The 22,466-nt window shown below is 48.3% G+C and overlaps 2 protein-coding genes across 7 annotated transcripts in view; one reads left to right on the top strand and one right to left on the bottom strand.

Annotated features, from left to right (window-relative positions):
• MRS2 (magnesium transporter MRS2) overlaps positions 1 to 22,466 on the bottom strand; it is a 287,514-nt gene that overhangs the window by 180,296 nt on the left and 84,752 nt on the right. The gene's annotated exons all lie outside the window — the stretch shown is intronic.
• The window catches only part of GPLD1 (glycosylphosphatidylinositol specific phospholipase D1), a 164,091-nt gene that overhangs the window by 121,362 nt on the left and 20,263 nt on the right, over positions 1 to 22,466 (top strand). For all 4 annotated transcript variants that reach the window (XM_063923254.1, XM_063923253.1, XM_063923252.1 and 1 more), the window contains 2 exons: positions 1,442 to 1,535; positions 6,569 to 6,745. In XM_063923254.1, coding sequence (XP_063779324.1) covers positions 1,442 to 1,535; positions 6,569 to 6,745 — 271 coding nt within the window. The remainder of the gene's footprint in view (positions 1 to 1,441; positions 1,536 to 6,568; positions 6,746 to 22,466) is intronic.

Below are 22,466 nucleotides of genomic sequence, written 5' to 3'. Positions count from 1 at the left end.
AGCTAATGGTGTCCTGTCAGCCAGAAGCAGAGCCATGAAACTATTCAGGAAGTTGGTTCCTACTACTGCCCCCTAAGTCCCACGAAGCAGGGAGACTGTTGCCAGCAGTCCTCCCTGAAAATAAAAAACCTAACATAAAGTCTTTCAGAGAAACTCAGTAGAGCTCCCCTGGAGTGCATCCAGTCTGCCTGGGCACATTTTCTAAACTGAGGTCTGGAGGAGGGGCATAGAGGGAGGAGCCAGTTCACACTCTGAAAAAGTCTTAAAGTGCCCATGGCTCCTGCGGAACTGTCTATACCGCATGGTACTAAAGTGGACCCCGGCATCCTCTAGGACGTAGGAGAAAATAGCGTGGCGTGCATAGCGCGCATCCGTGCCCGCAGCGAGCCCGCAAGGGGCTCATTTGCACTCACCACGCTGTCATTATGCCGGCGGTCAGGCTTCCCGCGCCGGCATGCTGGTCGCCGGGAGCCTGGACGCCGGCATACCATACCACACCACTGCTAACATAGGAGACAATACTGTAAGGAGCTGTAAATCAGACATTAGCAGAATAGGCAATTGTTAAAGACAATGGGGGGTCATTCAGATTTGATCGCTGGGCTACTAATTTTGCTGTCCTGCGTTCAGATAGTCACCGCCACCAGGGGGAGTGTATATTCGCTGTGCAAGTGTGTGATCCTATGTGTACACTGAGCTGCTAAAATCCACTTAGTGCAGTCTCTGAGCAGCCCAGGACTTACTCCTACAGTGTGATCACATCAGGCTGTTCGGGGCCAGAGCTGACGTCAGACACACTCCTTGAAAACGCCTGGGAACTCCTGCATTTTTCCAGACACTCCTTGTAAACCGTCAGTTACCATCCACAAATGGCCTCTACCTGTCAATCACCTTGCGAACACCCGTGCGATCAGATTTTTCACACCATCTTGTCGCTGACCGGTGATGCCTGTTGTTGTCTGACGCGCATGCGCATTGTGGTGCATATGCATGCGCTGTTAGTACCTGAAAACGCACAGCAGCGATCAGATCGTAATGACCCCCAATGGCCCCAATTGTTTATGTGGTAGCAGCCACTAGATGGTGCCTGATGGAGCAATTAAATTGTTGCTCCATTCGGGCGCGAACAGCTAATGGCACTGGCATTTCAGCTGGTAGCCCCCTGAAATGAGTAAAAGTGACCTGTTTGGGCACTTAAATGCACTTTTTGCATTGCGCCCAGCGCTTTGGTAGGGTTTAGCTGTTTTACGTAGCAAACCTCGGGCTGTCTGGACGCAAATGGTGTGAAAAAAACAACATTTGAATATTGCCCTCCTAATGTCTTGTCACTTTAGATGGGAGATCGGGCGCGATAACTGAATTGCCCCCAGAGAGTATAAATCTATTTTTTGTTTTTATTTACCGATATGGATGAACACATTAATTATATAATATTTTGCAGGAACAGAGCAAGATGGGCTCATCATTTGCAAGTGGGACAATAGCTGTGAATGGAGAGAGAAAACGAGTGCTGCTCATAGGTGCACCCACACAGAGTATGTTCTCATTTAGTAGTAGATTTGAATAAAAACACTAGTAGCCTACTGTTATTTGTGTAACACTAAAGCTGTGAACTGCACTTAGGACCCTATTCACAGTCGGCCGCATCGCAGTTTGCCGTATATCGGCAAACTGCGCTCACGCCTGCAGGTTAATTAACATTGCAGGCGCATCCCCGAAGGATTCAACTGCAAGATGACTGACAGCGTCGGGAACGTTTTCAGAGAAGTGCGTGACGTCATACGCAGCCACTCCGAGAAGAAACTGTGCAGGCAGTGATCAACCTCAAATCGATGCGCTCACAATTACATTGCAGATGGATCGTGGCTGCGCCACATACATGCCGGGTGGCTTTGCCCTGTGCTGGGCGACCCCTAGCATGTGAGTAGATGGACGCAGATCTTGCTGCATTTTCAGAATGTAATTTAATAGAAAATGAACACTGAATAGTAAACTAACACAAAGAAGATCTAACACAACTTATGTTCTTGAGAGAGATATATATATATATATATATATATATATATAGAGAGAGAGCGAGAGAGCAATACAGCCCGGCACTCACAGTGGGTACAACTGATCACGTGCTGCGGTGCCTTCTGTAGATCCTGTGTGATCTCATATATGTAGCAACACGCAGCGGCACTCCACAGTCTAAAGTAGTTGAAAGAAGTTTTTCTTTATATGGACCGCAATAAAGAAAGACTTCTTTCAACTACTTTAGACTGTCGAGTGCCGCTGCTTGTTGCTACATATATATATATATATATATATATATATATATATATATATTAGTGTGGCAGTGTCAATATGAATCCTCAGGGAGCATCAAGCTCCCTATTAACAGTTAGTGACACTGGATTAGATTCCATTCAGTACAAGGATAAATGATACAAATATGTTTAGAGACAGAAGTACATTGAGGCAGTCACTGTTAAAACCAACATACGTTTCGCATTGAAGTTTTAACAAGGTAACCGGAACACAGAGACAGGAAATCCCTATATAGGTCCCACTACCAATCACTTTGGTTTGCGGGTCATTTGAATTCAAAACATGGTGTGCGGTCCATTTAATTCCTATGAGTGTTTTCCCTTTGAAATTATCCTTCAATTGCTCCAGAGTCTGTTACCTCTTACATCTCTGGATGACCTGTCAATGGAGCCCTGTTGTTCTCAACATTTTAACTAATCTATGTATCTATATAAACTATCTATATAAATAACCAGTTTGATGTATAATAGATCAACCCAAGATGGCACCGCAGATGGCTGCCTGGGAGCTATGCAGCTCAGCAAAAATACCTGTTTCCACTTGTTTTCCCCTACCCTTGTCTACCCCACTGGTGACCAAATACAGCAGGGAAGCCCTCCTAAGTTGGAGTGATCCTGCGATGTTTACCCCATGTTTGTGCCCATCGGCGGGTGGATAAGCGGCCCTTGCAGCCTTCGCTGCCCTGTGTGGCAGGGATGCAGATGTCATGGATGCCGAAGTGGATCCGAGCAGCCGCGGCCCCCCGCAGCCCGAGTGGCAACTGGCGGGCGGATTGTCGGGAAAGAGAATGACGGAGGCCCTCATGTCGGCCCTAGTAGAATAACCTGGGCTCAGAGGAGAGGCTGTTGTGCAGGCGCCCTAGTGAGGTGGCGGCGGCGAGGGCACCGGTCTGCACTTCCCGCGATCCTGCTCTCAAATGTGCGCTCACTGGCAAACATGTTCGACGAGCTGTCCCTCCTTCTGAGCAGCGCAGGGTCAGGTATTTACAGGGTTGTCCATCCCCTGCTTTACGGAGACGTGGCTGGATGGCCATATTGCGGACGACCCGATGTCTCTGCTGGCTACGGTCTCTTCAGGGCCGATCGCTCCAAGGTTCTCTAAGGGAAAACGAAGGGTGGTGGCATCTGCTTCTACATCAACGACAGATGGTGCACCAATGTCAAATTCCTAGGCAAATCACGTAACCCTCACCTGGAGATGCTAAGTATCAACCGCAACCCATTCTATTTGCCTCAATTGTCCTGGAGAGAGTGTACATCTCCCCCCCCCCCCTCGCCTGTGCGATGAAGCCCTGCACCACCTGGCTGTATGCATGTCCGACATAGAACAAAAACACCCAAACTCTCTGCTGGGCGACTACAACAGAACTAACCTGAGCAAGGAGCTACCCAAGTACAAACAACAAGTCACGTGTCCCAATTGACCACTGCTACACTACCATCAGGACTGCCTTCCGGTCTATCCCACGCGCTGCACTCGGCCTATCTGACCACTGCCTCGTCCACCTACTCCCTACCTATACACAGAAGCTGAGAGCGGTTAATCCTGTCGTCAAGACTGTTAAAAAATGGACCAACAAAGCTAAGATGAAGCTCCAGGCCTGCTTCGACTGCACGGAATGGAGGGTCTTCGAAGCCTCAGCAAACGACCTGAACGACACTGTCACATCCTACATCAGCTACTGTGAGGACATGTGTATACCTACCAAGACTTACCGCATTTACAACAACAACAAGCCATAGGCGTGCGCAGGACATTTTATTAGGGGGTGCACGATTAGAAGGGCGTTTTTAGCACCGCCTATTGGACATGTCTAACACCACCCAATGGGCGTGTCTAGCACCACCTATCAAGCGTGTCTACCACCACATATTGGCACTCAATGCAAACTAAATAATATAGAGAATTGATGCACACATATATAAAATCTGTTTAATATATGTTAAATTTGTATATTTTATTACCATAGATTATATCCCAATCTCTCGAAATATATATTGATATTGAATTTGAACTTGTCCTCCTCCAAGAGGAACGGTGTATTCTGTGGCGTTGGCACATGATGAGGAGAGAGAGAGCATGGGTAGGAGCATGAGCGGGCATGCACACGGCATGACATCATCACGACACATCCCACAGGTTAGAGGAATTGGGAGTAGGAGTATGTCAGTGATGCTGCACCCATACAAATGAATGACAGCCAGACTGAGCGGAGGGGGTGGCGGGTGCAATGGGCGGGAGAACAGAAATGAGCACACTCGGCGATCGCCGATACTGCAGCAGCAGCAGGTGTGTGTGAGGGGGTGACAGACATTAGGGGGTGCCTGTGCGCACCAGGCACCCCCCCTGCGCACGCCTATGCAACAAGCCCTGGTTTAAGGCCCAGCTCTGGCAACTTCGTCGGGCCAAAGAGGAGGCCTATAGCAGCGGTAACAGAGCACTATACAACCGAACTAGGAACTCTCTGACTAAAGAAATGAGGCAAGCAAAAAAGCGGTTCTCGGACAAGCTGACAATCTCTCCACATATGACCCCATATCTCTATGGAAAGGACTGCAATCCATAACCAACTGCAAGAAAACATCGAAGTCCACCACCATGCACCAAGACCTAGCAGACGAGCTGAACCACTTTTATTGCAGGTTCGCAAAAGAAGTCCCCTGCGACCCAAATAATCACCTCTACGATGCCCCGAACACAGACGGCCAACTCCAGGCACTGCAAGTCACCCAAAAAGAGGTGGAGGCACTGTTCAAAAGTGCCAAACCCAGGAAAGCTCCTGGTCCCGACGGAGTGTCACCATCTGCCCTGAGAGCATGTGCGGGTCAGCTCGCCCCCACATTCACCAAGATCTTTAACAAATCACTGGAGCTACAGAAAGTCCCTTCAGGCCTCAAAAGGTCCACTATTGTCCTGCTCTTCTCCCTGTACACAAATGACTGCACCTCAGAGGCGCAATCAGTAAAGATCATCAAATTCGCTGACGACACCACCATCATTGGCCTCATCAAGGACGGGGATGAATTGGCCTATAGACGGGAAGTAGACCGGTTGGCACAGTGGTGCAGCCACAACAACCTTGATCTCAACCACCTCAAAACTGTCGAGATGATAGTGGACTTCTGGAAGAAGACAGCTAGTGCACCTCCGCTAACGATTGCTGACAGTGTGGTATCGCTAGTGGACTCATTCAAGTTCCTGAGGACAACAATCTCCCGAGATCTTAAATGGGGGTCCAACGCTGACGCCACTGTCGGGAAAGCGCAGCAGAGGTTGTTCTTCCTCAGGCAACAAAGGAAGTTCAATATCCCACAGAAGCTTCTGCTCCTCTTCTACTCCGCGATTGTGGAGTCGGTACTGTGCTCCTCGATACTGGTATGGTACGGCTCCGCCAGCGCAAGGGACAGATGCAGGCTTCAAAAGGTGGTCAGAACTGCAGAGAAGATCATCGGGGCCGACCTTCCCTCAGTCCAGGACTTGTACCTGTCCAGAGCTAAAAAGCGGTCAACGAAGATAGTAAAGGCCACAGCATGTTTAACTTGCTTTCTTCATGCAGGCGTTACAGGGCCATCCCACCCAGAAGCCTCAAAAGTTTATTTCCCTAATCGGTCTGCCTGCTGAACTCCTGAACATTGACTGACTAGACGTACATGTAACTCACTTGTGTCCCTATGGTATACCTATCTATATGACTTTACTTGCCCCCCACCTGCTTATCTGTTACCTACTTGGCTGTTGTATAGCAAACCGAAGACAAATTCCTAGTATACGCAAGTATATCTGGCCAATAAAGCCGATTCTGATTCTGATTAGTTCAAATGTTGACAACAACAGGGCTCCATTGATAGGTCGTCCAGAGATGTAAGGGTTAACAGAGCAGTTAAAGGATAATTTCAAATAGGAATTAAACAGACCACACGCTATTGCATACATATAGTCTCATTCATTATTGTAAGCAGTTTCTATTTTAAATAGGGTAGTCTGTATAGAATGGTAAATAAAAATTAGGTAACATATTCTTACTGTGAGATGTACTAAGCAGTGAAAAGAGTGGAGAAGTGAGCCAGTAGAGAAGTTGCCCATGGCAACCAACCAGCTGAGCTGTATAATTTTATAGTATGCAAATTATAAATGTTACTTCAATGCTGATTGGTTGTCATGTGCAACTTCTCTACTCTTTTCACTGCTTAGTACATCTCCTCCTTTGTATAAGTTAAAGATAAATCTTCTTTCCATCTATATTATTCTGTTCCAGGCACAGTGTCCAGAGTTGTGTTTCTATCAAGGATTTTGGCCCATGCCGGCACAGCCACAGTCTATGAACTGAAAGGGAAGACTGATCCATCACCACTCTCCACCTTCAAGGGAGACAGTGCGTTTTCTCGCTTTGGTACAAGTCTACATCTAAGTGACCTGGATGATGATGGACTTGGTATGATAACAAATGTTTTGCTTTAATTACATGACTTGCTTTATTTTTATGTACTTCTTGCCCTTCTAACAGCTTTTTCATGCTTATAATGAGGCACAAAACATGTTCGAACATAAAACAGAGGGCAATTTAAACAAAATGATCTTTGGAGCATAGACATGGTCAGTTGGTCAGGTGCCTAAGGGCCTGGTTTAGTGATGTTCGCACAGCTGATATTGGAGTGAAGCATTTTTTGCTATTTTTCCTGCGTCCCGATTTTGTCCATTCAGAGTCACAGTTGTCATTGAGGTTGAATGCAGGGAGAAGTGTATTTATAATGTAGTCGGCGTTCCTGGGCAATAACAGGGAGGTATCTTAGCGCGCACACACAGACATGGTCCGATGCGGACAGTGGCCCTCATTCCGAGTTGTTCGCTCGCAAGCTGCTTTTAGCAGCATTGCACACGCTAAGCCGCCGCCTACTGGGAGTGAATCTTAGCTTAGCAAAATTGCGAACGAAAGATTTGCAATATTGCGAAAAGACTTCTCTGTGCAGTTTCTGAGTAGCTCGAGACTTACTCTTCCAGTGCGATCAGTTCAGTGCTCGTCGTTCCTGGTTTGACGTCACAAACACACCCAGCGTTCGCCCAGACACTCCTCCGTTTCTCCAGCCACTCCCGCATTTTTCCCAGAAACGGTAGCGTTTTTTCACACACTCCCATAAAACGGCCAGTTTCCGCCCAGAAACACCCACTTCCTGTCAATCACACTCCGATCTCCAGAACGAAGAAAAAAAACTCGTAATGCCGTGAGTAAAATACCAAACTTCATAGCAAATTTACTTGGTGCAGTCGCAGTGCGAACATTGCGCATGCGCAATTAGCGGAAAATCGCTGCGATGCGAAGAAAATTACAGAGCGAACAACTCGGAATGACCACCAGTGAGCATTTCAGTCCTTGCATATTCAGAAGCATGAATGTACCTAAGTATACATTTGTATTGGCATTTGCATAAACAGTGGCAGTTTTAGGTGCAGGCTAGCAGGGTGCCGCACGGGGCGCTGTGGCCTGAGGGCGCAGCTACAGCCACTCCACAAGAACCCACCGCCCAATACAATTGGCTGCAGCATGCGCTGGGGGCTGCATGGGCACCCGCCTGCATCCAACACCAAGGAGGAGAGCGAGGGGAGACAGATGCTAGAGATTCTACTTGACCTCTAGCGCCTGACACCATATCGTTACCTGGAAGCACTGGGAACGCTGGCACCACCGGGAGAAGATGCAAAAATGCATCTTCTCCCATGTAAACCCCTAACAACGAGCATGAAACTCCTGGCAATGAGCAGGAAACCACTGGAAATGAGCATGGAACCCAGAACATTAAACCCCTGGCAGTGAGCATGAGACCCCTGACTACAAACATAGAACCCAGAGCATGAAACCTCTGACAATGAGCATGAAACCCTTGCCAGCGAGCATGAGACCCCTGACAATGAGCAGGTAATTTAAAAGTAATTAGAAGCCTTACTGTGGGGCATAATATGTAAGGGAAATTTTTGTTTGTGGAGCATAAAATGGTGGCAGGGGCATAACTGTATGTGGCATAATGTGTAATGGGCATTGTGGTGTGTGGCATAATGTGTAATTTGCATTTTGGTGTTTAGCATAACATGTAATGGGCATTACGGTGTGTGGCATACGTTGTAATATGCATTACGGTGTGTGGAATAATGTGTAATGGGCATTACTGTGTGTGGAATAATGTGTAATGGTCATTATTGTGTGTGGCATTAATGCGTAATAGGCATTATGGTGTGTGGCATAACATGTAATGGTCATTACAGTGAGTGGCAGGTGTACTGGGCATTATGGTTCTTGAATAATGTGTAATAGACATTACAGTGTGTGTCATAACGTGCAATGGGCATTAGTGTGGCATTACATGTAATGGGCATTATGGTGTGTGGCATAACATGTAATGGGCATTAGTGTACAGCTGTGTTTTGGGTACTACGGTGTGTGGCATGATATGTAAGGGGCATTTTTATAAGGAGGAAAAATGACAAATAATGTAAAGGGTATGAATCATCAGGTTGTTGTTTTTTTCCTGTGTTCTATTAGGGGCTCTACCTGGCATAATGTGTATAATGGGCACTGCTCTTCTGTGGTGTAATGTGTGTAAGGGGCTCTAACATGGCATAATGTGTATAAAGGATACTACTGTGTGGTGTAATGTGACTGACGGACACTACTGTATGGTGTAATTTGAATTGGTACTATTCTGTGGCCATGCCCCTTCCCCATAAAGCCATGACCCTATTTTTTGCCATGCACCATAGGCACGCACTGTCCCTGTTTTGAATAGGGAAGGGAATGGGATGCCATGGGAAACTTTTGCTCTGGGCTCTAGAACCGGCCCTGTACATAAATATGCAGATGGATAACAGCCAACAGACGCAGCTGCGGGCACTTCTAGTCCATGTCTGAATCAGGCACTAAAAATAATTTTATTAACTAATCTGTTACACTTGATAAGGGCGGGGTCCAATTAACCGCGGTCATTGACTGCGGGTAATTGCTTCACCGTAGCTTATCCTATTAGCCCCGATAAGCTGGCACGAGCTGCAGTTTGACAGGGTTTTTGTTTCACCTGCCTCAGGCAGGCGAAGCAAAATCCCTGATAAGCGCATGCATTTTGGGGCTGCTTCTGCGAAAACACACAGGTTTCACTGAACCTGTCTGTTTATGCGAGAATAAGGTTGTTTTTTTAACAGGAGATCTAATGGGATACCCCGTAAAAACATATTGGTGAAAGATCACAAAAAATCACACACAAAAAACATACTTTTTTGCTCCCAATGCTTTATTGCAGGTAATTGGATACCGCCCTAAATCTGGCAGACAGAATAAGCAAAACTCCCATGGTTAGGCTTGACTACAAGCATAACATGGAAAAGAAAAGGATACATATTAATAAATAAGAATTCACTTACCGATAATTCTATTTCTCGTAGTCCGTAGTGGATGCTGGGAACTCCGTAAGGACCATGGGGAATAGCGGCTCTGCAGGAGACTGGGCACAAAAGTAAAGCTTTAGGACTACCTGGTGTGCACTGGCTCCTCCCCCTATGACCCTCCTCCAAGCCTCAGTTAGGATACTGTGCCCGGACGAGCGTACACAATAAGGAAGGATTTTGAATCCCGGGTAAGACTCATACCAGCCACACCAATCACACCGTACAACCTGTGATCTGAACCCAGTTAACAGCATGATAACAGCGGAGCCTCTGAAAAGATGGCTCACAACAACAAAAACCCGATTTTTGTAACAGCAACTATGTACAAGTATTGCAGACAATCCGCACTTGGGATGGGCGCCCAGCATCCACTACGGACTACGAGAAATAGAATTATCGGTAAGTAAATTCTTATTTTCTCTGACGTCCTAGTGGATGCTGGGAACTCCGTAAGGACCATGGGGATTATACCAAAGCTCCCAAACGGGCGGGAGAGTGCGGATGACTCTGCAGCACCGAATGAGAGAACTCCAGGTCCTCCTCAGCCAGGGTATCAAATTTGTAGAATTTAGCAAACGTGTTTGCCCCTGACCAAGTAGCTGCTCGGCAAAGTTGTAAAGCCGAGACCCCTCGGGCAGCCGCCCAAGATGAGCCCACCTTCCTTGTGGAATGGGCTTTTACAGATTTAGGCTGTGGCAGGCCTGCCACAGAATGTGCAAGCTGAATTGTACTACAAATCCAACGAGCAATAGTCTGCTTAGAAGCAGGAGCACCCAGCTTGTTGGGTGCATACAGGATAAACAGCGAGTCAGATTTTCTGACTCCAGCCGTCCTGGAAACATATATTTTCAGGGCCCTGACTACATCCAGCAACTTGGAGTCCTCCAAGTCCCTAGTAGCCGCAGGTACCACAATAGGCTGGTTCAGGTGAAACGCTGAAACAACCTTAGGGAGAAATTGAGGACGAGTCCTCAATTCTGCCCTGTCCGTATGAAAAATTAGGTAAGGGCTTTTATAGGATAAAGCCGCCAATTCTGACACACGCCTGGCCGAAGCCAGGGCCAACAGCATTACCACTTTCCATGTGAGATATTTTAAGTCCACAGTGGTGAGTGGTTCAAACCAATGTGATTTTAGGAACCCCAAAACTACATTGAGATCCCAAGGTGCCACTGGAGGCACAAAAGGAGGCTGTATATGCAGTACCCCCTTGACAAACGTCTGAACTTCAGGAACTGAAGCCAGTTCTTTCTGGAAGAAAATCGACAGGGCCGAAATTTGAACCTTAATGGACCCTAATTTTAGGCCCATAGACAGTCCTGTTTGCAGGAAATGCAGGAAACGACCCAGTTGAAATTCCTCTGTAGGGGCCTTCCTGGCCTCGCACCACGCAACATATTTACGCCAAATACGGTGATAATGTTGTGCGGTTACATCCTTCCTGGCTTTGATCAGGGTAGGGATGACTTCATCCGGAATGCCTTTTTCCTTCAGGATCCGGCGTTCAACCGCCATGCCGTCAAACGCAGTCGCGGTAAGTCTTGGAACAGACAGGGTCCCTGCTGGAGCAGGTCCCTTCTTAGAGGTAGAGGCCACGGGTCCTCTGTGAGCATCTCTTGAAGTTCCGGGTACCAAGTCCTTCTTGGCCAATCCGGAGCCACGAGTATAGTTCTTACTCCTCTCCGTCTTATAATTCTCAGTACCTTGGGTATGAGAGGCAGAGGAGGGAACACATACACTGACTGGTACACCCATGGTGTTACCAGAGCGTCCACAGCTATTGCCTGAGGGTCCCTTGACCTGGCGCAATACCTGTCTAGTTTTTTGTTGAGGCGGGACGCCATCATGTCCACCTTTGGTTTTTCCCAACGGTTCACAATCATGTGGAAGACTTCTGGATGAAGTCCCCACTCTCCCGGGTGGAGGTCGTGCCTGCTGAGGAAGTCTGCTTCCCAGTTGTCCACTCCCGGAATGAACACTGCTGACAGTGCTATCACATGATTTTCCGCCCAGCGAAGAATCTTTGCAGCTTCTGCCATTGCCCTCCTGCTTCTTTCTGACTGGATCAGCACCGGCTGACCTTGAAGCAGAGGTCTTGCTAGGCTTAGAGCATTGTAGATGGCCCTTAGCTCCAGGATATTTATGTGAAGTGATGTCTCCAGGCTTGACCACAAGCCCTGGAAATTTCTTCCCTGTGTGACTGCTCCCCAGCCTCTCAGGCTGGCATCCGTGGTCACCAGGACCCAGTCCTGAATGCCGAATCTGCGGCCCTCTAGAAGATGAGCACTCTGCAACCACCACAGGAGAGACACCCTTGTCTTTGGTGACAAGATTATCCGCTGATGCATCTGAAGATGCGACCCGGACCATTTGTCTAGCAGATCCCACTGGAAGGTTCTTGCGTGGAATCTGCCGAATGGGATTGCTTCGTAGGAAGCCACCATTTTTCCCAGGACCCTTGTGCATTGATGCACTGAGACTTGGCCTGGTTTTAGGAGATTTCTGACTAGCTCGGATAACTCCCTGGCTTTCTCCTCCGGGAGAAAACCCTTTTTCTGGACTGTGTCCAGGATCATTCCTAGGAATAGAAGGCGTGTCGTCGGGATCAGCTGCGATTTTGGAATATTGAGAATCCAACCGTGCTGCCGCAACACTATCTGAGATAGTGCTACTTCGACTTCCAACTGTTCCCTGGATCTTGCCCTTATCAGGAGATCGTCCAAGTAAGGGATAACTAAAACTCCCTTCCTTCGAAGGAGTATCATCATTTCGGCCATTACCTTGGTAAAGACCCGGGGTGCCGTGGACAAGCCAAACGGCAGCGTCTGAAACTGATAGTGACAATTCTGTACCACAAACCTGAGGTACCCTTGGTGAGAAGGGTAAATTGGGACATGTAGGTAAGCATCTTTGATGTCCAGAGACACCATATAATCCCCTTCTTCCAGGTTTGCAATCACTGCTCTGAGTGACTCCATCTTGAATTTGAACCTCTGTATGTAAGTGTTCAAGGATTTTAGATTTAAAATTGGTCTCACCGAGCCGTCCGGCTTCGGTACGACAAACAGTGTGGAATAATACCCCTTTCCCTGTTGCAGGAGGGGTACCTTGATTATCACCTGCTGGGAATACAGCTTGTGAATGGCTTGCAATACTGCCTCCCTGTCTGAGGGAGACGTCGGTAAAGCAGACTTTAGGAAACGGCGAGGGGGAGACGTCTCGAATTCCAATTTGTACCTGTCAGGAATCGACTTACCGCTGTTATGTCTGTCCGCCGGAGCGGACTCCGTCCGGGGTCACTGCATGTTGCTGTCACCTGTCACCCTGCTCGTGGATACCATCTCAGGCCTGGGAGCGCCCCTGGAGTCAACGGGCGTGTGGGCGCGCCGCGTCCCAGCCGGGCCGCGTCATGGGCGCCGCCATGACAGTTTTCCCCAGTGTAAGTGCGGCAGCCAATCCGGAGCTTGGCCGCACCTCCTCGTCTCACTCCAGCCAATACCTGCCGGTCAGGGGGTATATCAGGAGCTGCAGGGTGAGTCAGAGGTTGTCCTGAACTTTGTGTCACTCCTGCGACCCGTGTGTCTGGACCTGTTCTCCTGTTCCTGGATATTCTCCTGATCCTCCGTGTTCCTGGATATTCTTCTGTACCTGTTACTTCCGTGGAACTACAAGTACCAGCACCAGCAATACCTTTCTGGCTTCACACCTTCTACACCTGCAGTGTGCTCCAGCCTACAGCAGTAGAGACTCCCTCTCCAGGTGCATTCCGTCATCTCACCTGTGATTCAGCCTGCATGCTGATTGTGCACTTCCAACAGCACAGTGAACATTACCATCCAGTCTCCTGCATTGCTACCAGGTTTGCTACCATTATTCCACCTCTGCTGGCTCCACGTTTTAATTACTCTGGTTCCATTTCTGCATTACAAACTCTGCCATAGACTTTCAGTTTCAAACCATATTATATCATTGCCATTACCATTGCCGTTACCATTGTCATTTCCATTGCATTCGTTTGTTTTACTTTCTGCTGCATTATTATCTGGACTTTCTGTTATTAATAAATCTACATTGTGCACATGCGCAGAAACCCAATACTGCCTCCTCACTTCATTCCACCTACCTCCACTGACCCACTAGCGCCCCCTCCGGGGACACAAACTAAACCGACTCTGACAGTAAGTTCAGGACCGATGGACTCGGACGGTGGTCAGAGTGTGGGGTCAGGGGCCTTACAAAACCTGGTCTCCCGTTTGGATGGACAAGAGGCTGTGCAGCAGCAGATATTCCAGTTTCTGCAAGGGATGTCCTCCAGGATTGATACGTTACAACAATCTCTGCTAAGTGCGCCTGCACCTCCAGTTCCTGTTACCCCTGCACATGCAAGTGTAGGGGGTTCTTCTTCTCCGGCTGCATCTGCTCCTGTATCTCGTTTGCACCTGCCTGTGCCTAGCAGGTATGATGGCAGTCCGAAGTTATGCCGTGGGTTCCTCAACCAGTGTGAAGTCCAGTTTGAACTTTTACCTCATAATTTTCCCACGCCAAGATCCAAGGTTGCTTATATTATTTCACTGCTCTCCGGATCAGCCCTGAGTTGGGTGTCTCCTCTGTGGGAACGTGCCGACCCGTTGATGAACAACTATGCCGAGTTTGTTTCCATCTTCAGACGCATCTTTGATGAACCGGGTCGTGCAACATCAGCCTCCGCAGATCTTCTCCAGCTCCGTCAAGGGACTCGCAGTATGGGCCAATACGTCATCCAGTTCCAGACGTTAGCCGCAGAGGTTCAGTGGAATAACCAAGCCTTGGTAGCAGCCTTCTGGCATGGACTCTCGGAACGGATAAAAGATGAACTGGCAACCCGTGATATTCCTGTGCAATTACCAGAATTAATCTCCCTATGTATCAAGTTGGACTCTCGCATCCGCGAACGCAATAGTGAGCGTGCTCGTGCTGAGTGTCGCAAACCAAGAATGGTACCTCCTGTACAGTTTCAGCCTCCACCTTCTGACGAGCCTATGCAAATTAATAGGTCCCGCTTAACCTCTGAGGAGCGGTCAAGGAGACTTCGTGAGAGACTGTGTCTTTATTGTGCGGCAGTAGGTCACCAAATAAATTCTTGTCCAGTGCGTTCGGGAAACGCCAGATCCTGACTTGTAGGGGAGGAGTCAAGTTGGGATCTTTCAAGCAAGCTCCTTCAACCCAAGATTTAATTCTTCCTGTGACCTTAGAGACGGCGGCTGGACTCCAATCTGCAACTGCGTTGGTAGACTGTGGTGCAGCGGGGAATTTCATCACTCAAGCTGCGGTAGACAAGTTTCATCTGCCGGTCTATGAACTTCCATATCCAGTCTACATCACGGCAGTTGATGGTAGTCGTATTTCTAAGGGGTATATCACTCAACAAACCCGGCCAGTGATACTGGGGGTTGGGTTCCTGCATTCTGAGTTAATAAAATTTCTAGTTATTCCTCAGGCAACTCAGGAGATTGTGTTAGGTATGCCCTGGCTCCAGCTACATAACCCACAGATTGATTGGGCTACCTTACAACTAACTGCTTGGGGTTCACATTGCCGTCAGTCCTGTTTAGCCCAAGTTGTTCCTGTCAAGACTTCTGAAATCAAGACCCAGTCTACTCTTCCTATGGCCTATCAAGATTTCGCTGACGTCTTCAGCGAGAAGGCCGCTGATGTCCTGCCGCCCCAGAGAGAGTGGGATTGCCCCATCGACCTCATTCCTGGCAAAAAACCACCTAGGGGGCGCACCTACCCGTTATCTGTTCCTGAAACCGAAGCAATGAGCGAATACATCAAAGAAAACCTACAGAAAGGATTCATCCGTCCCTCATCATCACCTGCTGGGGCAGGTTTCTTTTTTGTTAAAAAGAAAGATGGAGGACTACGTCCATGTATTGACTACCGGGGACTTAATGATATTACCGTTAAGAACAGCTACCCGTTACCTCTTATTACCGAGTTATTTGATAGAGTTAAAGGAGCCCGCATCTTCACCAAGTTAGATCTCCGCGGTGCCTATAATCTCATCAGAATCCGCAGCGGTGACGAATGGAAGACAGCTTTCAATACTCGGGATGGCCATTACGAGTACCTGGTAATGCCATTCGGGTTGAGCAATGCTCCAGCAGTGTTTCAACACTTTGTTAATGAAATTTTCCGTGACGTTCTGTACAAGTATCTCGTTGTTTACCTGGACGATATCCTCATCTTCTCTCAAGACCTCCCTTCTCATCGTCTCCAAGTCCGTGAAGTCCTCCGACGTCTTCGTGAGAATTGTCTTTACGGCAAATTATCTAAGTGTACCTTTGAGGTTACCTCCATACCCTTCCTGGGGTATATAATTTCTGGATCGGATCTCCAGATGGACCCGGCAAAATTGGAAGCTATTGCCAATTGGTCCATTCCGAACACTCTCAAGTCCATTCAACGATTTCTGGGCTTTGCCAATTATTATAGGAAATTCATCCGAGGCTTTTCAACTCTCATTGCTCCTATTACTAGCTTAACTCGGAAAGGGGCAGATCATTCCAACTGGTCAGAAGATGCCCTGGCTGCGTTTCAAAAAATCAAGATGGCTTTTCTTACCGCTCCAGTTTTGTTACAGCCCGATATTAATAAGCCATTCGAGTTGGAGGTGGATGCTTCCACAGTAGGAGTGGGAGCTGTTCTCTCTCAGATGGGAGCTGACGGGAAGATTCATCCCTGTGGATTCTTTTCCCGTAAGTTTCTTCCTGCAGAAGTTAATTATTCCATCGGAGATCAAGAGCTTCTGGCGATTAAACTGGCCCTTGAGGAATGGAGATATCTCCTGGAAGGGGCGAAGTTTCCATTTAATATCTATACGGATCATAAAAACCTGCTCTACTTGAAGGCAGCTCAGTGCCTTAATCCTCGCCAGTCCCGATGGGCTATGTTCTTCTCCCGTTTTAATTTCAAGCTCCATTTCCGCCCAGGTTCTCAGAATACCAAAGCAGATGCCTTGTCTCGATCCATGGAATCTGAGGACGAGATATCCGATCCAGTACCACGCTCCATCCTGGATCCTGTTGCTTTTGCTTCTTCACAAGTTTCTCCAGCTCCGCCTCCTGGTAAGACTTTTGTTGCTCCTGAACTCCGTTCTAAGTTGTTGTCTTGGGCTCATCAGTCTAAATTTACTGGGCATCCTGGTGTCCTAAAGACTTTTAAATTTCTCTCTGAAACATACTGGTGGCCGAAGATGAAAGTCGACATCAAAGACTTTGTGGCGTCTTGCCCTAAATGTGTGCAGCACAAAACTCCTCGTCAGTCTCCAGCAGGTCAGTTACAGCCATTATCCATTCCCAGCCGTCCTTGGTCACATCTGTCTATGGATTTCATCTCTGACCTTCCCTCCTCCCAAGGATTCAATACCATCTGGGTAGTGGTCGACAGATTTACCAAAATGGCTCATTTTGTTCCACTCCAAGGACTTCCTTCCGCTCCAAAACTGGCTCAAATCTTCCTACGGGAGATTTTCCGTTTACATGGACTACCCACTGAAATAATATCTGACCGTGGAGTTCAGTTTGTGGCAAGGTTTTGGAGAGCTCTCTGTTCTGCCATGCAGGTCCATCTCAAGTTCTCGTCAGCGTATCATCCTCAGACGAATGGGCAGACAGAGAGGGTAAACCAGGAGTTGGAAACTTTCCTGAGACTGTACATATCATCTTCCCAAGATGACTGGGTAGATTTGCTCCCGTGGGCTGAATTCGCTCACAATTTCCGCTACCACACAGCTACTGAAACTACTCCGTTCTTCGCTGTTTATGGGCAGCATCCACGAGTTCCTGATTTTCAAGACCTTCCTAGCATCGATGTTCCTGCTGCCACTACTGTCCTCAGTCAGTTCTCAACAATCTGGAGGAAGATTCATACTTCACTCAAAAAGGCTTCTGCCCGGTACAAATTCTTTGCCGACCGCAAGAGACGTGCAGTTCCCAGCTTGAAACCTGGGGATAAAGTCTGGCTGTCAACCCGGAATCTTCGTCTTAAAGTGCCTTCGATGAAGTTTGCACCACGCTTCATTGGTCCTTTCTCCATCGAAAGAGTTCTAAATCCTGTGGCTTACAAGCTCAAGTTACCCTCTTCATTGCGTATTCCTAATGCTTTCCATGTCTCTCTCCTCAGACCATTAGTCCTAAATCGCTTCCAAAGAGCTCTTCCAGCTGGCCCCAGCATTCCAACTCAGCGGGGCATAGAGTTCGAGATAGAGAAGATCCTGGACTCCCGTCACCGGTATGGTCGTCTGCAATATCTCATCGACTGGGCCGGCTATGGTCCTGAGGAGAGGAGTTGGGTGAACTCTGCTGATGTCCACGCTCCCAGGTTGGTCCGTGTTTTCCACAGGTCTCATCCTTCCAAGCCACGTGGGTGTTCGGTGCCCACCCATAAGGGAGGGGGTACTGTCAGGAATCGACTTACCGCTGTTATGTCTGTCCGCCGGAGCGGACTCCGTCCGGGGTCACTGCATGTTGCTGTCACCTGTCACCCTGCTCGTGGATACCATCTCAGGCCTGGGAGCGCCCCTGGAGTCAACGGGCGTGTGGGCGCGCCGCGTCCCAGCCGGGCCGCGTCATGGGCGCCGCCATGACAGTTTTCCCCAGTGTAAGTGCGGCAGCCAATCCGGAGCTTGGCCGCACCTCCTCGTCTCACTCCAGCCAATACCTGCCGGTCAGGGGGTATATCAGGAGCTGCAGGGTGAGTCAGAGGTTGTCCTGAACTTTGTGTCACTCCTGCGACCCGTGTGTCTGGACCTGTTCTCCTGTTCCTCCGTGTTCCTGGATATTCTCCTGATCCTCCGTGTTCCTGGATATTCTTCTGTACCTGTTACTTCCGTGGAACTACAAGTACCAGCACCAGCAATACCTTTCTGGCTTCACACCTTCTACACCTGCAGTGTGCTCCAGCCTACAGCAGTAGAGACTCCCTCTCCAGGTGCATTCCGTCATCTCACCTGTGATTCAGCCTGCATGCTGATTGTGCACTTCCAACAGCACAGTGAACATTACCATCCAGTCTCCTGCATTGCTACCAGGTTTGCTACCATTATTCCACCTCTGCTGGCTCCACGTTTTAATTACTCTGGTTCCATTTCTGCATTACAAACTCTGCCATAGACTTTCAGTTTCAAACCATATTATATCATTGCCATTACCATTGCCGTTACCATTGTCATTTCCATTGCATTCGTTTGTTTTACTTTCTGCTGCATTATTATCTGGACTTTCTGTTATTAATAAATCTACATTGTGCACATGCGCAGAAACCCAATACTGCCTCCTCACTTCATTCCACCTACCTCCACTGACCCACTAGCGCCCCCTCCGGGGACACAAACTAAACCGACTCTGACAGTAAGTTCAGGACCGATGGACTCGGACGGTGGTCAGAGTGTGGGGTCAGGGGCCTTACAAAACCTGGTCTCCCGTTTGGATGGACAAGAGGCTGTGCAGCAGCAGATATTCCAGTTTCTGCAAGGGATGTCCTCCAGGATTGATACGTTACAACAATCTCTGCTAAGTGCGCCTGCACCTCCAGTTCCTGTTACCCCTGCACATGCAAGTGTAGGGGGTTCTTCTTCTCCGGCTGCATCTGCTCCTGTATCTCGTTTGCACCTGCCTGTGCCTAGCAGGTATGATGGCAGTCCGAAGTTATGCCGTGGGTTCCTCAACCAGTGTGAAGTCCAGTTTGAACTTTTGCCTCATAATTTTCCCACGCCAAGATCCAAGGTTGCTTATATTATTTCACTGCTCTCCGGATCAGCCCTGAGTTGGGTGTCTCCTCTGTGGGAACGTGCCGACCCGTTGATGAACAACTATGCCGAGTTTGTTTCCATCTTCAGACGCATCTTTGATGAACCGGGTCGTGCAACATCAGCCTCCGCAGATCTTCTCCAGCTCCGTCAAGGGAATCGCAGTATGGGCCAATACGTCATCCAGTTCCAGACGTTAGCCGCAGAGGTTCAGTGGAATAACCAAGCCTTGGTAGCAGCCTTCTGGCATGGACTCTCGGAACGGATAAAAGATGAACTGGCAACCCGTGATATTCCTGTGCAATTACCAGAATTAATCTCCCTATGTATCAAGTTGGACTCTCGCATCCGCGAACGCAATAGTGAGCGTGCTCGTGCTGAGTGTCGCAAACCAAGAATGGTACCTCCTGTACAGTTTCAGCCTCCACCTTCTGACGAGCCTATGCAAATTAATAGGTCCCGCTTAACCTCTGAGGAGCGGTCAAGGAGACTTCGTGAGAGACTGTGTCTTTATTGTGCGGCAGTAGGTCACCAAATAAATTCTTGTCCAGTGCGTTCGGGAAACGCCAGATCCTGACTTGTAGGGGAGGAGTCAAGTTGGGATCTTTCAAGCAAGCTCCTTCAACCCAAGATTTAATTCTTCCTGTGACCTTAGAGACGGCGGCTGGACTCCAATCTGCAACTGCGTTGGTAGACTGTGGTGCAGCGGGGAATTTCATCACTCAAGCTGCGGTAGACAAGTTTCATCTGCCGGTCTATGAACTTCCATATCCAGTCTACATCACGGCAGTTGATGGTAGTCGTATTTCTAAGGGGTATATCACTCAACAAACCCGGCCAGTGATACTGGGGGTTGGGTTCCTGCATTCTGAGTTAATAAAATTTCTAGTTATTCCTCAGGCAACTCAGGAGATTGTGTTAGGTATGCCCTGGCTCCAGCTACATAACCCACAGATTGATTGGGCTACCTTACAACTAACTGCTTGGGGTTCACATTGCCGTCAGTCCTGTTTAGCCCAAGTTGTTCCTGTCAAGACTTCTGAAATCAAGACCCAGTCTACTCTTCCTATGGCCTATCAAGATTTCGCTGACGTCTTCAGCGAGAAGGCCGCTGATGTCCTGCCGCCCCATAGAGAGTGGGATTGCCCCATCGACCTCATTCCTGGCAAAAAACCACCTAGGGGGCGCACCTACCCGTTATCTGTTCCTGAAACCGAAGCAATGAGCGAATACATCAAAGAAAACCTACAGAAAGGATTCATCCGTCCCTCATCATCACCTGCTGGGGCAGGTTTCTTTTTTGTTAAAAAGAAAGATGGAGGACTACGTCCATGTATTGACTACCGGGGACTTAATGATATTACCGTTAAGAACAGCTACCCGTTACCTCTTATTACCGAGTTATTTGATAGAGTTAAAGGAGCCCGCATCTTCACCAAGTTAGATCTCCGCGGTGCCTATAATCTCATCAGAATCCGCAGCGGTGACGAATGGAAGACAGCTTTCAATACTCGGGATGGCCATTACGAGTACCTGGTAATGCCATTCGGGTTGAGCAATGCTCCAGCAGTGTTTCAACACTTTGTTAATGAAATTTTCCGTGACGTTCTGTACAAGTATCTCGTTGTTTACCTGGACGATATCCTCATCTTCTCTCAAGACCTCCCTTCTCATCGTCTCCAAGTCCGTGAAGTCCTCCGACGTCTTCGTGAGAATTGTCTTTACGGCAAATTATCTAAGTGTACCTTTGAGGTTACCTCCATACCCTTCCTGGGGTATATAATTTCTGGATCGGATCTCCAGATGGACCCGGCAAAATTGGAAGCTATTGCCAATTGGTCCATTCCGAACACTCTCAAGTCCATTCAACGATTCCTGGGCTTTGCCAATTATTATAGGAAATTCATCCGAGGCTTTTCAACTCTCATTGCTCCTATTACTAGCTTAACTCGGAAAGGGGCAGATCATTCCAACTGGTCAGAAGATGCCCTGGCTGCGTTTCAAAAAATCAAGATGGCTTTTGTTACCGCTCCAGTTTTGTTACAGCCCGATATTAATAAGCCATTCGAGTTGGAGGTGGATGCTTCCACAGTAGGAGTGGGAGCTGTTCTCTCTCAGATGGGAGCTGACGGGAAGATTCATCCCTGTGGATTCTTTTCCCGTAAGTTTCTTCCTGCAGAAGTTAATTATTCCATCGGAGATCAAGAGCTTCTGGCGATTAAACTGGCCCTTGAGGAATGGAGATATCTCCTGGAAGGGGCGAAGTTTCCATTTAATATCTATACGGATCATAAAAACCTGCTCTACTTGAAGGCAGCTCAGTGCCTTAATCCTCGCCAGTCCCGATGGGCTATGTTCTTCTCCCGTTTTAATTTCAAGCTCCATTTCCGCCCAGGTTCTCAGAATACCAAAGCAGATGCCTTGTCTCGATCCATGGAATCTGAGGACGAGATATCCGATCCAGTACCACGCTCCATCCTGGATCCTGTTGCTTTTGCTTCTTCACAAGTTTCTCCAGCTCCGCCTCCTGGTAAGACTTTTGTTGCTCCTGAACTCCGTTCTAAGTTGTTGTCTTGGGCTCATCAGTCTAAATTTACTGGGCATCCTGGTGTCCTAAAGACTTTTAAATTTCTCTCTGAAACATACTGGTGGCCGAAGATGAAAGTCGACATCAAAGACTTTGTGGCGTCTTGCCCTAAATGTGTGCAGCACAAAACTCCTCGTCAGTCTCCAGCAGGTCAGTTACAGCCATTATCCATTCCCAGCCGTCCTTGGTCACATCTGTCTATGGATTTCATCTCTGACCTTCCCTCCTCCCAAGGATTCAATACCATCTGGGTAGTGGTCGACAGATTTACCAAAATGGCTCATTTTGTTCCACTCCAAGGACTTCCTTCCGCTCCAAAACTGGCTCAAATCTTCCTACGGGAGATTTTCC

This window comes from Pseudophryne corroboree, chromosome 5 (genome assembly GCF_028390025.1).
Source record: "Pseudophryne corroboree isolate aPseCor3 chromosome 5, aPseCor3.hap2, whole genome shotgun sequence".
NCBI classification, from domain to species: domain Eukaryota; kingdom Metazoa; phylum Chordata; class Amphibia; order Anura; family Myobatrachidae; genus Pseudophryne; species Pseudophryne corroboree.
Note: the sequence above shows the minus strand (reverse complement) of the source record. Positions and strands in the feature narration are given on the sequence as shown.